At 38.1% G+C, this 17,071-nt stretch overlaps 2 protein-coding genes across 3 annotated transcripts in view; one reads left to right on the forward strand and one right to left on the reverse strand.

Moving 5' to 3' along the window:
• Window positions 1–235: 235 nt before the first annotated feature.
• On the forward strand, window positions 236–2,833 carry phox2ba (paired like homeobox 2Ba; the record flags this gene model as incomplete). Its single annotated transcript, XM_084390493.1, is given in 4 exon segments — window positions 236–286; window positions 288–336; window positions 958–1,145; window positions 2,534–2,833. Coding segments are annotated over 4 exon segments (588 nt in total).
• Window positions 2,834–3,250: 417 nt separating this feature from the next.
• Window positions 3,251–17,071, reverse strand: part of limch1a (LIM and calponin homology domains 1a) — a 57,357-nt gene continuing 43,536 nt past the window's right edge. For both annotated transcript variants that reach the window (XM_084402896.1, XM_084402895.1), the window contains 8 exons: window positions 15,628–15,720; window positions 15,347–15,552; window positions 14,975–15,069; window positions 14,168–14,276; window positions 13,823–13,909; window positions 12,007–12,115; window positions 11,824–11,926; window positions 3,251–6,235 (listed from right to left, as the gene is read on the reverse strand). In XM_084402896.1, the coding sequence (XP_084259022.1) occupies window positions 6,210–6,235; window positions 11,824–11,926; window positions 12,007–12,115; window positions 13,823–13,909; window positions 14,168–14,276; window positions 14,975–15,069; window positions 15,347–15,552; window positions 15,628–15,720 (828 nt within the window). In that variant the 3' untranslated portion in view covers window positions 3,251–6,209. The remainder of the gene's footprint in view (window positions 6,236–11,823; window positions 11,927–12,006; window positions 12,116–13,822; window positions 13,910–14,167; window positions 14,277–14,974; window positions 15,070–15,346; window positions 15,553–15,627; window positions 15,721–17,071) is intronic.

Genomic DNA, 17,071 nt, shown 5'->3' on the forward strand with positions numbered 1-17,071 from the left:
TAGATATAAGTGTAGAGGCTATAATGGATCATTATAGGCTGCTGAATGATATGATGCAGGTGGGGGCAGAGATGATGGAGAGACATGTCAAAAGAATAATACAATGAGACCCACCGCCACGTGTCAGTAACCGACTTAATCAGCTGAATTCGGGGATAATAAAAGCCACAGAGCCCTCGCGTAAGAACAGTTAAGAGGACTGCACCAGAGAGACTTCAATACTGCAATACTTATGATGGAGTACAGCTACCTAACGTCTGCATACGAGTCTGGGATGGACACTGGCCGAACTTCTATCAGCTCCTGCAGTCAGCCCTTCAGCTTCCAATATAACAGGTGCAATTTAGGTAACACAACCAGTTGCCATTTCATGGCGCCCGGTTCTCATCAACCCTCACATTACATAACAGGTTGGTCTGTGCTTTAATCATATTCATTAATTAGTATATTACATTAATTAAGGAACTAATTATTTGCATTTGAGATTTGACTAAGATTTAAAACTTAGCTATAACCCTTTTAACTAGCCTACAGAAAAAAAAAAAACATTAATACTGTTTCATTGTCTATAGCCTATCTATAACATACCGTTAAAAAGTTTGGGGTTAGTAAGGTTTTATTTTTATTATTATTATTATTTAAAGAAATGAATAATTTTATTCAGCAATTAATAAAAGCATTAATAAATTCAAGATTTTACAGTTACAAAAAATGTAGATGTGCCACAACAGGAATATGTTACATTTTAAAATATTTTAAATTGTACAAATATTTCACAAAATTACTGTAGTTTGTATTTTGATCTAATATGCAACATTTGTGAGCGTAAGAGACTTTTTTTCAATAAAATAATTTTAAAAATCTTACCGACCACACATTTTTAGTGTAGATACAGTCCATTTACTAATTGTATAACATTTATTTTTGTGTTAAATTAAAATTTCATGTAATTTCCAGTTCATCGCAATCTCTTGAGTTATGAACGAGGCGTCCAGGAGAGACGCAAACAAAGACGCGTCCGCACCATCTTCACCAGCGCGCAGCTGAAAGCGCTCGAGCGCGTGTTCTCACAGACTCGGTATCCAGACATCTACACGCGAGAAGAGCTCGCGCAGGAGATCCATCTTACTGAAGCTCGAGTTCAGGTATATGTTCTTCTCTTCTTATCTTACGTTCCATTTAGTAAAGCTTACCATTTCAGAATTTTTGAGAAAAGTGGCAGAAAGTAGCCTAAGCTACAAACCAGAAAGGGGAAGAAATAAAATAATATAATGTTGTTGTTTTTTTTCAACATGTTCAGAGTCGTTGCCTTCCTAAAATAATTGCCTAAGTAAATTTTTGACAAAAATCTTTTTTTTTTTCTTTCTTTTTTTTGTTTGTTTTGCATAAGTCACATCTCCTCATGATGCTGGCCACCTCTGGTAAAATCGCCCACATCCTCAGTTAAACAGATCATGCAATTCTACCCCTAGTATAATGGCCTATGTCAAGAGCAGGGACGGATTACCCAATGGGCATTATGGGCACGTGCCCAGGGGCCCATGCGCACTTGGGGCCCAAGAAAAGGAAAAAGTTTATCTGATCAGTCACAGTATATCATTAATCAAGCTTAATTTGACTTTTCAACTACAAAGGCAGGGTGAACTGAAAGCTTTTACAATCTTTTAGCTATAACTTATATCATTGACAAAAGTACGTGGTGCATTTTCTTCCAAAAATCAACAATCAATTCTCCCTACAAGACATTGTGCCCAGGGGCCTTGGAATTCTTAATCCGGCCCTGGTCAAGAGTGTGACTTATTTTGAGTATTACTGAAAATAAGAGGCTGTTTTATTTTGCCTAAGTCAAAAGACAATGAGACTTAGGCAATTTTACAAGCTTTTCAAGATGGCAGTTGCATCAAGAAGAGCGAAAATCTACTCAACCTCTGAAGTTAAGGTTAAGTTTTTTGTGTTTTCTGAGAAACCTGAAAAAATGACTCGGGCAATTATTTTAGGAAGGTGAGGATATATAACCTCTTTATCATTTATCATAAATATCTAATAGTGTTGGTTGTGAATGCCTATTGTATCTGACACATTGTTCTAGTTGTCCTCAAAACACAATTAGCCTACGCTACTACAATAAATACTGAACCCCTATGAAAAATACACACTGTAAAAAATTATCTTGATTTTAACGGTAAAAGACGGTAAAAATGCTACGGTGGAAAACTGTTAATTAGTTAACAGAAAGTTTTCGTACTATATTTGGTGAATAACTGTGATAGATCTAACCGTTTTACAGTAAAATACCGTTAAATTTACAGTTTTTGGAAGTGAAAAAGTAATTGGTAAATTTACATTATATCGGATTATGATTATTTATTTTTTTTACTGTAAATTTAACTTAAGTCTGTAAAATCTAAAATGTTGCTACCGTATTTTTTACGGTAAATTTCGGGCAACCACAGCTGCCAGTTTTTTACCGTAAATTTAACAGATTTTTTTTTTTTTACAATGTATGAAATTTATTTTATTTTATTTTATTCAGGTCTGGTTCCAGAACAGACGAGCTAAATTTCGTAAACAGGAGCGTGCGGCCACATGGATTGAGTCATCATCCAAAGTGCACAGTTCGCTTTCTCATGCCAGCTCCAAAACAATGACAGTTCCTGACCCAGACAGCACACAGCCCACTCTTGCCCTAACCGAAGACCAGAAACAGGACAACAGCGGTCTCAGAGAGGGCCAAGCTCCAGAAGAACTGCCCTTGTTAGGCATAACTTCGCTTGAAGCACAGAGGTCAAGCGGTCACCTAACTCACTGTGGTACTACTGCGTGCATGTGTTGAGCAGTAAAAGACGTGATGTGCCATTTCAAACATCACTGTTTAGATCTCAGCTAGTGCCATTTCCTAACCTTATTTATGTTATTTATCGGTTAAGATCTTCTTTGATGACCAACAATGCTAAAAAAGGTTTGTAGGCCTACACATATGAGACATGCATGCTACATTTATCTTATTTTATTGCATTGAATTCATACAGTTGGATAGGAAAATCATTCCACATACTGTAATCGTTTACTGCTTTTTGTTCTAAAAGAGAGAGCTTTGCTCCAGTGATTTATAACAACTAATAGTATGTGACAAAACTGCTAATTTTCCCCCTTAAAATTATATTCATATTATAGGATGCTGTTACAAAATAAATCTTCACCACATCATTATTCAGTCTTCTACTTACAGTCACAAACACGAGGTGGAGGTGCATTTAAAATAGTTTATTATAGTTTATTTAAAAACATACACTTGCTATAAAAGCCATTGCATTTCAGCGTCTTGTAGGTTGTCTTATATCGCTCATTTTTAAAAGGGTATAATAAATACAGAATATGAAGTTATTTGTCACACACATCTCACTCATCCTTGGCTAATCTTTCCAGTAATTATTGCCTTACTTTAGTTCGTATTCTTACAATGTCACAAAATAAAACAAATGATATACAAGCGACAGTCAAACCCCCCTGTGTCTAAATGATGATGTGTTTTAATCAAATTTCAAATATTAACAGAAAGCAAAAGAAGAAGTTACAAAAGCAGAAATTATATGCTATTTTTGCTGAATACAATCGGTCGTTGTTGTATTTGATATTTTGGGGACATTCAACAGAACATGAAATCCTTTCCAGCTGATTTAGATTAATATAAATATGGCTATTTAACAATTTTACATCTCTAAATGGACATGAAAAGCTTACAAAGGGTGTGCTTTTCATTTTTTAATCTCTTGCTCGCACATTCATAGTGTTTGAATAAAGTACAAGGGTAAAAGCAGAGTGCTCAGTGCATATGCATAATACTCTCACCAATACACATTGGTAACTTGAAGCTTTGGATGCAAGGGTGGCCGACACTAGACATTATCCGGAGCGCATTTCTAAGGCACAACATTGCAGAAGAGAGAAAGGCAACAGAACACATAAAACCGGGACATTTTTAAAAGCTAAAAAAGGGTTGCACTTTACATTACAGTGCTTCAGTTATTACATCAAATGTTTGATTATAGAGCTGCTTTGCACACTGTTAATGTATTAACACTTCAGAAATTCATTTTAGTAGCATGTAATGTATGTGTAACATTGGCATTGTAATGTAAAGCGTCACCAAGGAAAGTTACTGGGATCATGCAATTGTCTTACCATTCAAATGCAGAGCAAAACGTAAATATTAATAACATAAAGTTGGAAAAATAATCAAATGGAAATGTAAGATCTACCTGCTAGCAACATGCTGTTTACATGGGTTGTTAAACAATACTGCACAAATAAAGTATCAAACCCCTCACTTATCAAACAGGCAATGCAAAATGGAGGAAGGAACATTTAAATCAAATCCACTCCAGTTCATGAAGACATGAAGAAGGTTCTTTCAAACCATAAATAAGGACAATTTTATCAGTATTCATTTCATGTTGTCAGTTAAGGCATCAGGACAAATCAGCTAGGCCTAAGAGTCGCACATCATGCGTTCGTCAACAACAGTTGCCTAACATTTATTAATAATGTGAGAGACCTGCAAGACCATTACAAAAACTGAGATTATTTATTATTATTAACAAAATAACAGATGCAAAAATTTCTTGGATGAAAACTGGACGTTTGTGCTACCTAACAATAGAAACGGATTCAGTCACACTCTACGTTACAGTGCCCATGTTACTCTCAGAAAAAAAGGTACAAAAGCTGTCACTGTGGTGGTACCTTTTCAAAAGGTACACCTTTGTACCTAAAGTGTGCATTTTAGTCCCTCAAAGGTACATATTGGTACCAAAAGTGTACATATTAGTACCTAAATGGTACATATTAGAACCCTTTTGAAGGGTACTGTCCCAGTGACAGCTTTTGTACCTTTTTTTCTGAGAGTGTGCAGTGTGTTTGAGTAGTACTAAAAGAACAACATGTAGACATGGTTTTAATCCCATGTCATTATTGTACACTCAATAAGTACAACCTCGTTTCCAGGAAAGTTGAGACATTTTGTAAAATGTAATAAAATCAAGAATCTGTGATTTGTTAATACTCTTTAAACTTTAAAAGTACAAAGATTTCCAACACATTTTGAAGATGATGGCTGCAACACACTTCAAAAAAAAGTTGAATAAAAGTTTTTTAAGTCCACAATAAGCAAGTGAATTGGTACTAGATGAGGGTATCATGATTGGGAATATAGTACAATCCACCAAAGGCTCAGTCTTTGTGAACAAATATGGGTCATGGCTCACCACTTTGTGCCAAATTTCATGAGAGAATTGTCAAACAATTCAAAAATCACATTTCTCAATGCAAGATTGCAAAGAATTCAGGTCTTTCACCATCTACCATACATAATATTGTGAAAAAATCTCAGTCCTTGTCGGGCAAGGCAGGAAACCACTGACACTAGACACACACACTGTCTGTAGTCCAGATCTCTCTTATTGAAAATGTACGGCCCATCATAAAATAGAGACAACGACGACCACTGAGCAGCTGGACAGTATCAGGTAAGATTGGGCAAAAATTTCACTTTGTATCCTTAATTCCCAAACTATTTAAAAGTGTAAAGTGACACAGTGGAAAACATGCCTCTGTCCCAACTTTCTGTTGCAGCCATCAAAATCTAAATTTGTTGAAAACAAGTGAAAACATTGGAAACTTTTCTTTGTACTTTTGTCAGTTAAGTAAAGGTTAAAGATAAAATGTCCCAAATTTTCCTGAAATGGGGTTGTATTTGGGTTAATGGCACAGGCATTTGATGACATGATCTCTATCGCCCCATACTAAGGTTTGTTACTGATGCATTTAAACTAGAATGCACGTCTGCATTTGCGTAAAGTATGTTTCTGGCCTCATTGCTATTGAAGTGTGTGTAACATGGCCACTGTGAGGTAAAGTGCCACCAGTACTCATTCTAAAGTGTAAAACTAACTAACAGTATTAACAGACTCGCTGTCATATATTTTATGAACTCTTTATCATATTTCAGTAAGCACAAAAACAGTCAAAGTCCAGAGGAAAACCCATCATGCGTTCATGATTCCAGTTCTGATGTTGATGTGTATGTGCTTGTGCTGTAAGGAAAATAGTTGGAAATGTTGTAGAAACATAAAATCCGTTCTTCTTGGTTCTGGTCCTGGCTTGGTTTAACCTGATTCCGGTTCCATTTCCTTGTCAGAAGTGCAGAGGCCTCACAATGTTGTCGGCTGGCCAGCAGCTGCAAGGAAGGAGGAGCGCATTAAAACATTTCTTGACAATATGTATTGTAACGTTTTACTCATGTCCCAGACCCAGGGGACCTTAATATATATATATTAGTGCTGTCAACGTTAACGCGTTAACGCATGCGATTAATTTTTGTCTGGTTTAACGTGTTAAAATATTTAACGCAATTAACGCAGCATCCGTCTTTTCTGCCATCCGTTGGCTAGCTTTACATTTTATGATCACGCTCTTATTCATTTAAATGCTTTTAAACATTTCAAGCGCGGCAAGACAAAAGAGAATGCGCTGTCTGTGAATGTCTTTATGTGACACACACACACACACACACACACACACACACACATAGACAGGGCGCCAGAATCCAGTTCTCTTTCGCGCTTGAACTAACAATAACAATAACAATCCCAAAATGTCCGTTTTGTCGATTATCCTCATAAGAGCAGTCTTAAATGATTTATATAAAGTCTAAAATGAACAAAGAGTTGCGAGAGAATGAGGCGCGTGTGAGATCCATAGACAGTATATAAACGGTGAGATCCGCGTGTGTGTGTGTGTGTCTGCTCTTAAAGGGACAGCAGCCAATAAAGCTTCCTGTCAGTAAAGTTAAAGAACAAAGGGAACAGAGAAAATGACTCACTGCTGTTGACTAAATAACTTTTGTAGCTTTAATAAGGATTAACTATTTAATTTATAGTTTATGCAGTGCAGACTGCATATAACTTTGATAACTTTATTAAATTTCTGTATATTTCCTAACTGTTAAGACAGGAAGGGCACAAATAAATATGACATTTATTATGGGTTTATGTTAGCATTGTTTTAAGTTCACTTAAATTAAAAACTGTTATATTTTTGAAGCCTAATAAATGTGAAAAAGAAAAAAAATCAGTAGCTGTATTAATATCAGTAATACTGGCCTTCATTCATAAAAAGATGCCATTAAACAAGTTTTTAAAATATACTGTCTTTATGTTGTTTCTACATTAATTTGATTAACTATGAAATTATTACATTATAAAATATATTAAAAACGTACAAAAACATTTCTTTTTTTATTGCGATTAATTGCGATTAATCACAGAAAAAATTTGTGATTAATCTAGTTAAAGTTTTTAATCGATTGACAGCACTAATATATATATATATAAATAAAAAAAATCAATCATAAAAATATTATTACATTGAAAAAACTATGATAATCTAAAAAGATGAAATAATCATAACCAATTACATAAACAATTACACAAATTATAAATGTCCCTCGGTTTCCATCACGAACACCAATTTTACAAAAAAAAAAAGTTATAAAAAATAAATGAATAATTAACAAATAGAGAACTACCAAGGAGAGCATGTCAATGAAGAGATTTATATGAAATATGGGATATGTGATGTATAAAAAAAATAAAATAAATCACAATATTTGTATTGTGCATAATTTCCAGTCAAAATGCAAATATTATAATTAGATAAATTACATATGCACAGTGCTGGTCAGAATTATTTGCCCTCTTGTTAAATATGATCAAATATGATCTTATGATCAAAGTTAAATATGATCAAAGATTTGAAGAAACAAAATAAAAAAGAGCTTTTTGGCAGCAAACACTTAATATGGGTTTGGTTCATATACAGGGATAAAAAAGTACCCCATGTGTAAAATGAAATACCCTGCTGTATCTTTAATGCTGTGGGGCTAATTTTCTGCTGAAGGTCCTGGACATCTTGTTCAGATACATGGCATCATGGATTCGATCAAATTCCAACAGATAAAAAATCAAAACCTGGCAGCCTGTGCTAGAAATCTTATAACGGGCCATGTTTGGATCTTCCAACAGGACAGTGATCCAAAAACAAACATCAAAATCAAAACAAAAATGGGTCACTGAGCACAAAACCAGACATCTGCAATGGCCATCCCAGACCTGAACCCTTTAGAAAATGAGTGGGCTGAACTGAAGAGAAGAAGCACCAACATGGATCTGGGAATCTGGAGAGATTCTGTATGAAGGAATGGTCTCTGATCTCTTGTCAGGTGTTCTCCAAACTCATCAGGCATTATAGGAGAAACCTCAGAGCTGTTATAAAGTATTTAATAAAAGGGGGCAAATAATTGTTCCCAATGTGTTTTGGAGAAAAACATTTATTTCATAATGTGATTTCCTTTTTTTCCCACTTTCAATTCTTTTACTTCAATAAAAGGTTAGATTTTTGCATTTAAAAAAAAATTAAGATCAAAAGGATATACAATGCAGATTTATTTTTTACAGCCATCTTTGATCATATTTACCAAGGGGGCAAATAATTCTGACCAGCACTGTAATTATATTATAAAAATTGAATTTTACTTGTTTAAATTGTTTATTATTTAGGATACATAACATGTTAGTTTATTCTGTTAAAAAATAATTTAATACAGAATGTTATTAAACACTGTACATCTGTCACAGTGTCTGGTTTGTGTTCCCTGGGTGTCCACTAGAGGTCCTCTTCCCGCACGGTGTCCTACACTCTGTTACTACATTTCCCATGATCCTGTCTGTCACTGAGTGTTCATTGTGTTCAGCTGTTTCTCGTCACCTCGTTTAGCACTTGTGTATATATACCCTGTCAGTTTCAGTGTTTGTCACGGAGTCCTTGTTTAATGTCCTCACACTTCTGTTCCTCTTTGCTGCCTGTTCTTGTTTTATGTTCTTGGATTGACTTATTGGATTTTGACCATTTGCCTGAACTGATTGTGAGTACGGATTACCCCAATAAATTAACTGCACTTGGATCTCTCTCTTTTGTGTGGGATTCGTGACAGAAGGACTCCGTCACCTAAGAGATCCAGCATGATGGGGTTCCGTATCCTCCCTCCTACCACTGAGAAAGAGAGGATGGGGCGTGTCCAAAATTTGATGAGCTTTCGTCAGCAGGGCCTGCCGGTGGGTTGCATAGCTCAGTCATTTTGGACGCTCTCGAGAGGAATGGGATACAATGAGGCAGCATTAAAAGAAATTTTTAATACCTGTCTTGATGACCCATTGCCGGGGTGGGAAATGAAGGGTCTGGAAGTCTTGGACTTTTGGGGTTTTACCAGATACCTTGAGCATCGGAGTCAGTGGGATACTCCAGTCCCGCCTCCAGTGGTCCCAGTTCCGGTGGTCCCGAAACGGAGGAGGAGAAGGAAGACTCCCTCCGTGACTGTCCCGGTGGTCCCAGTGCCGGTGGTCCCAGTGCCGGTGGTCCCAGTGCCGGTGGTCCCAGTGCCGGTGGTCCCAGTTCCGGTGGTCCCGGGTTCGGTGGTCCTAGGTTCATGAGCCTATGTCTTCGGACAAGATGGCCGCCGCCGCCGAGCCTGTTCACGTCACGCCTACCGAGCCTGTGTCTTCGGACAAGATGGCCGCCGCCGAGCCTGTTCACGTCACGCCTGCCGAGCCTGTGTCTTCGGACAAGATGGCCGCCGCCGAGCCTGTTCACGTCACGCCTGCCGAGCCTGTGTCTTCGGACAAGATGGCCGCCGCCGAGCCTTTTCACGTCACGCCTGCCGAGCAGGTGTCCCCTGACAAGATGGCCGCCGTCGAGCCTGTGTCTGTTCCTGAGCCTGAGCCGGTGGTGTCTGTTCCTGAGCCTGAGCCGGTGGTGTCTGTTCCTGAGCCTGAGCCGGTGGTGTCTGTTCCTGAGCCTGAGCCGGTGGTGTCTGTTTCTGAGCCTGAGCCGGTGGTTCCTGTTCCTGAGCCGGTGGTGCCAGTTCCAGTGCCTGAGCCGGTGGTGCCAGTTCCAGTGCCTGAGTCCTGAGCCGGTGGTGCCAGTTCCAGTGCCTGAGTCCTGAGTCGGTGGTGCCAGTTCCAGTGCCTGAGTCCTGAGTCGGTGGTGCCAGTTCCAGTGCCTGAGTCCTGAGTCGTTGGTGCCAGTTCCAGTGCCTGAGTCCTGAGTCGTTGGTGCCAGTTCCAGTGCCTGAGTCCTGAGTCGGTGGTGCCAGTTCCAGTGCCTGAGTCGGTGGTGCCAGTTCCAGTGCCCGAGCCGGTGGTGCCAGTTCCAGTGCCCGAGCCGGTGGTGCCAGTTCAAGTGCCCGAGCCGGTGGTGCCAGTTCCAGTGCCAGTTCCAGTGCCAGTTCCGGTGGTGCCAGTTCCAGTGCCTGAGCCGTTGGTGCCAGTTCCAGTTCCTGCGCCGTGGCCGCCCGAGGGGTCTTCACCGCCGTGGCCGCCCGAGGGAGAGTCTCCGCCCTGGCCGCCCGAGGGAGAGTCTCCGCCCTGGCCGCCCGAGGGAAAGTCTCCACCCTGGCCGCCAGATGAACTGTCGTCTCCGCCCTGGCCGCCAGATGGACTGTCTGCTTCACCCTGGCTGCTGGCTAAGCTGTTCCCCCCTATTCCTGTTCCCCTCCATGGACCTGGCCCCCCATCCCGCCCCCCTGATCCTCCACCATTTCACCTCCCGCCTGGACTCTTGTTTTGTTTGTCTTGGAGCGTCTGGTAGCCGCTCCGTAGAGGGGGGGGGGTTATGTCACAGTGTCTGGTTTGTGTTCCCTGGGTGTCCACTAGAGGTCCTCTTCCCGCACGGTGTCCTACACTCTGTTACTACATTTCCCATGATCCTGTCTGTCACTGAGTGTTCACTGTGTTCAGCTGTTTCTCGTCACCTCGTTTAGCACTTGTGTATATATACCCTGTCAGTTTCAGTGTTTGTCACGGAGTCCTTGTTTAAGGTCCTCACACTTCTGTTCCTGTTTGCTGCCTGTTCTTGTTCGTGTTTTATGTTCTTGGATTGACTTATTGGATTTTGACCATTTGCCTGAACTGATTGTGAGTACGGATTACCCCAATAAATTAACTGCACTTGGATCTCTCTCTTTTGTGTGTGATTCGTGACAACATCATTTGCCATGTTATCATTATCACGTGACTTTCCAGCACCAATTGCGTCACTTCTCTGCCATTCATAAATCCTCTCCCGTGGCCTTTTTGCCTACTTTATGAGTACTGTGAATTTGGACATTGTGACATACTGTTTTTCATCTACTATATAGTAGGGAAGTATGCGATTTTGGATGCAGCCATTGTGAGCATCAATGCTCCCTGGTTTTTGCAGTGCATTGTGGGACTTTTTAGGTGCACTGGAAGGATTTTGTGATTGAGACAGCCCTTATAATGGCAGACTCCCTGATCAGTGGCCTGAATACTGAGCTGTTTTACCCAGTGTAAAACTTTAACACCATCTTTGATCATATTTACCAAGGGGGCAAAAAGTTCTGACCAGCACTGTAATTACATTATAAAAATGTAATTTTACTTGTTTTAATTGTTTATTATTTAGGATACATAAAATGTTCGTTTATTCTGTTAAAAAAATCATTCATTACAGAATGCTATTAAACACTGCACATCATTTGAATTGTGGTTGTCAGAAAATGAAAAATTCTTATGTGATTTAAATATATTGACAAATATATTGAGATTTTCACAAATGATTAAAATTGATTAAAAGGTAATGTTATTTAGAACATGTTTTTGATCACACATTATCTTACAAAATGCAGAAAAACTACACTCACAATATCCTGCACATTTAGGATCATACACTTAAAACACATTGACTCACCCCTTGATTTTATGTAGCATTCTTGACAATTAAGAAGTCCATTTCGAATTCGGACGTCAGTCCCAGCACTTGTGTCGCCAAGTAACCCTTTACACACGCCACACTAGAACACATCAGATATTCATATGAGAAGACGTAGAGGTTACTCACGTATACACAGAGACTAACACAAACGAGAATTACCTTAAAACACTGAATATGGAAGTACAGCCCCAAGGTTTCAATGATCATAGCTGCTCCTTTACCCAACGGATGTGCACAGCTGGAGCAAAGTTTCTTTCCACTTACTGACCTGCAGAGGGCGCCACACAAAGCCATATGTTATTGGGTGGGTCTCAATCAGCTCCCTAGCGTCCCTAGGGTGTGAGAGGCTGCGTCTGAAATCGCATACTCTTTTGAGTAGGTACTTCTTTTGAATAAGTAATTACTTCACGACCGCTAAAAAAATACCTTCTATATAGTATGAATGTGTGTAGTATGAATGTAATCAGGACATATTACATTCGCCATGTTCTCATTATCACGTGACTGTCCAGCACCACTTCTCTGCCATTCATAAATCCTCTCCCGTGGCCTTTTTGCCTACTTTATATGAGTACGGTGAATTTGGACATTGTGACATACTGTTTTTCATCTACTACATAGTAGGGAAGTATGCGATTTTGGATGCAGCCACTGTGAGCATCAATGCTCCCTGGTTTTTGCAGTGCATTGTGGGACTTTTTAGGTGCACTGGAAGGATTTTGCGATTGAGACAGCCCTTATAATGGCAGACTCCCTGATCAGTGGCCTGAATACTGAGCTGTTTTACCCATTGTAAAACTTTAACACTGACTTCTTGAAATAACAACTGTTACAATATCGGTAACACTTTACAATAAGGTTTCATTTGTTAACATTAATTAACATGAACTAACAATGAAAAACACTTCTAAATCATGTATTAATCTTAGTTTCAACATTTAATTTCAACATTTACTATTACATTATTCAAAACAAAAGTATATGTTAATATTATTCAATGGACACAAGCTAACATGAACTAACAATGAACAGTTGTATTTATATTAACTAACATTAACATACTGCAACAAATGTATTGCTCATTGTTAGTTAATGTTAGTTTGTTAACTAACACGGGACCTTATCGTAAAGTGTTAAGGTACGTTCACGCCACGCCCTAATTACCGTAATTACGAGATTTCAACTTGTAAAGAGTGTTCACTTCCTTGTAATTATAACTTGTAACCTGCAAGTTTTCTGAGAGCTTCTACTTGTACCATGTGACTGCTGCAGATTCATTTAGGCATTGATCATTTTAATTAAAACAGCTCAGAGTAGAACGTTGCGTGTTGTCATCTCGAAATTACGGAAATTACAACATGCCGTGATTGCAGCTTTACCATAATATCTGTGTAACTACAAATAGAATAAATAGGTTTATGCACAGTGGGGACCAAAAGTCTTAAAAGACCATTATTGTCTATTTTAATAAAATTGTTTTCAATAAAAATTCATTTGTTTTTCATTTAAATTTTTTTTTCAAATCCTGAAACTTTATTTCCAAGTTTAAATGATTTTAAGAAACAACGAAATGGTACCACACTTTTGGACCCCCTTTATATACAGTATATATATATATATATATATATATATATATATATACACTTTAAAGTGGTAACAAAAGCAAAATGCAATGCAAATATGCAATTTAAATGAATGGGATTGTGTGCACATAAGCACTTGGCATGATTATGTAACTCCTGAAATGAAAGCATTTGTTATGCCTTATACGTATGGTGACTATTTACCAAATTGGAACCAATACTTTTGCATTTTAAGAAGATGCATTAAATCTTATAGGCCAGTTCAACAGCATGATCCAGTCACTGTTTCTGGCTTAAGTGCACAAATGCATTTGAAGCCTATTACTGAAACGCTCCACATACACACACACACGCATATGCGATCGAGTATGTGTTGGAGGGAAGGCTCGTACCTGCTGGGTGATGGAGGTGGCGTGTCTTGTGATGGTGTGGGTGATTTTGATGGGTGTGTCCCTAAAACATTTTCACACGACCCAGTCCTGCCATCAGCCATACACACACACACACACACACACACACACACACACACACGCATAGAGATACAGAACTGTGAAAGCAAGTCATATGCAGAAATGTGTCATGTGCCAGAAAACAAAACCCCCAAAAAACTCATACTGATCTGATTGTTTAAACATCCTTCACTCATAGGAAAGCCAAAGCAGCATATTGGCACACATGTGCATAAGCAAGCCAGCATGCATCCCCAAATACACACACACACACACACACACACACACCTCCTCATCCCTGTGGTCTGGCTCTGGGGTGGACTCTGTTTACGATCAAGTGAGGCAGTTTTCTTCAAATCCTCTTGCCTGCCTTTAGACTTACAGCTCCAAGAGCCATCTGTAATAACACAGAAAAAAAAGTGTGTCTGCTAATTTGCTGGTTTAATTGAATATGCATTGTGATTTATATACAGAAGCATTATTGTGGCAGATGAGTAAGGCATTAAAAACAGATGTTCTTGCATTAAGTCTGGGCTATTTTTATTTTATCAAGATTTCTGAGATGTTGATATAAGATGTTTGGCTATTTCTAAAAACCTTTTGTGACAAGAAATCAATAGACGATCCCTTGTAGATCTTTATGAATGTGTGTCAAGGTCGTTCATTTTTATTTTAAAACAATATCAGATATTTTTTATGAAAGCTTTGTTCGGTCAAATGTAGTAACCCCAAGAAAACCACTTGATATTCATGACTCAAAAAAGTCGTAGTGTTATATAACTAATAACAACAACAACAATAATTTTTATTATTACAATTATTTTAAATAATATATTTGTTAAAAATGACCAGAGGGCAAGCTTTCTTGCTCTGCCTTCCCACATTATGCACTGCGCAGGTGAGGCAATATTATTATTAATAAGAAAGGGGGAATCTCCTCAACCACCACCAATGAGCTGCATCCACATTTTTAGTGTGTTTTTTGTAGAAACATTTTTTTTCTTCAAAAATGAATAAAACCAACAAACATCACATATAACAAAATTTTCACAAGATTTGACCTAGATTGACCCAAGGTTAGTGTGTGTATCTTACCTTGTATAAACTGCAGTTGTGGTGTAGCTGTTTGGCTTTCCTGAGGTTCAATCCTCTGACCATTCTGCTGAGCTGGTGCGATTACTTGATCAGGGCTAGAGAGGTTAAATTGAACATTGAAAAACCATTTGACATTGTCAACATTTGAATTTGTATTTTTTTGTTACAACTTTTCCAATAACAGGTTGCCAGAGTACATCAAAGCCAGCCCAATATGGCACAATGACTCTGAATTAAATTACGTTGAATTTGAGATTTATTTATTTTTTGCGGGCATGTTGCCGTAGTCACATAGTCAATCACATTATCACTTGCTCAGTGGAAACGCAAGCCATTCTGAGAAAAGGTATATGGATTTAGCATATATTCCACCTGTGTGTCAGTCTGTTACTCTGGTTCGTCTGTGCCTGTTTCTCCAGCATTTCCTGTTTCTTCTCCCAGTCAGCCAATGAGAGGACAATAGTGTCCTGTGGGACTGAGGGCTGGGTGAGGGACGGAGCCTCGGTCACGATACTGGATGATAAAACTGAGGTGCGAGGGGTCAGTGGGGTCACAGTTTCCTCCAGTATCCGCCTCTCCTATTGTAGATTAAGAACTAATTAGTCGTCGTTAAGAACTAATTAGTTGTCATGTAAAACAATTTGAAGACACACCTCTTCATGGTGTCTCCTCTCCTCCTCTTCCACCTCTCTCTGCGCTCTCTCCCACTCCTCCTTCAGCTTCTCCTGCTCTCTCTGATATTTCTCCTACAGAGAAAGAAAAGAGGGGTTAAAGAAATATTTCACACCAAAATATTAATTTGTGCAACTTTCTTTTTTCCATGGAACACAAAAGAAGATATTTTGAAGAATGAGCTGGTCGCTCTTTTCCTTGCAATAACAATGAATAACAAAATTTATATACGCTTTGTTCAGGTCTAATGGAGGAACTCTGTAACTCTTTATTTTACAGTATTCCTGTTACACATCTTACATGTACTAGTAGTAACAGTAAATTAGGCATAGTTACAAGCAACTAACCCTAATTATATAGTAAGCACATTTTGCTAATTAATATGACTCAGTACATATATATAAATTAAACTATATCAAAAGCACCTTAAAATAAGTGTAACCAGGAACTCTAAGAAAACTGGGAAAACTAAGAAAAAACGTTTTTACCAAGGCTGAAAATGTCTCATGCTTACCAAGGCTGCATTTATTTGACCAAAAATACAGTGAAAACAGTAACATTGTAAAATATTATTACTATTACTACTATTTAGTTTGTGTTTTGGTTCTGTTTTCCCTGTTCCTGTTTGCCCTGTCATTGTAAGTTGACCTAGTTTCCTAGTGAGTGCCAGTTTATTCCCTTAGTTACTGAATACGTTCACTGTTCCCTCGTTTACCTCTGTGTATTTAAGCCTTCAGTTTCCTTTGTTCAGTTTTCTGTTCTCTATTGCGTTATGTTGAGTTGTTCTGTTTACATGTTTCTTGAGTTCTATGTTAAAAAAATCTTTACTGCTTCCTATAGATCCTGCTTTCAACTTTATTTGCAACCCATTGGTGAAATCATTACATATTATGTTAATATATATATATATATATATATATATATATATATATATATATATATATATATATATATTAAAATGTAATTTATTCCTGTGATGGCAAAGCTAAATTCATCACTCCATTATTCAGTGTCATGTGATCCTTCAGAAATACTTCTAATATGTTAATTTGGTGCTCCAATTGTTTATTTTTATTTTATGATCTCAGTTGAATGTCCTGCTTAATATTTGTGTGGAAACTGATACTTTTTTTTCAGGATTCTTTGATGAATAGAAAGTTATTATTTTTTGTAATAATGTAAAAGTCTTTCGTGTCGCTTTTTGTATGAAACCGCAATAAACACATAAGTGATTTCTTTGAAATTTGTTCCTCAAATTTTCTTTTTCTTCGAAATTTGTCCTTTTATATTCCACAGAAGTAAAGAAGTCATACAAGTTTGGGTCTGGTTATAGAGGAAGTCAACAAACGGTGCGATAAATTGGAGAGAAGGTGAAGGGTAGAGAGGACAGATAGGAAAATCTCATGCTGACCAGAATACTGACAC

This window comes from Rutilus rutilus (assembly GCF_951802725.1).
Source record: "Rutilus rutilus genome assembly, chromosome: 2".
Taxonomy (NCBI): domain Eukaryota; kingdom Metazoa; phylum Chordata; class Actinopteri; order Cypriniformes; family Leuciscidae; genus Rutilus; species Rutilus rutilus.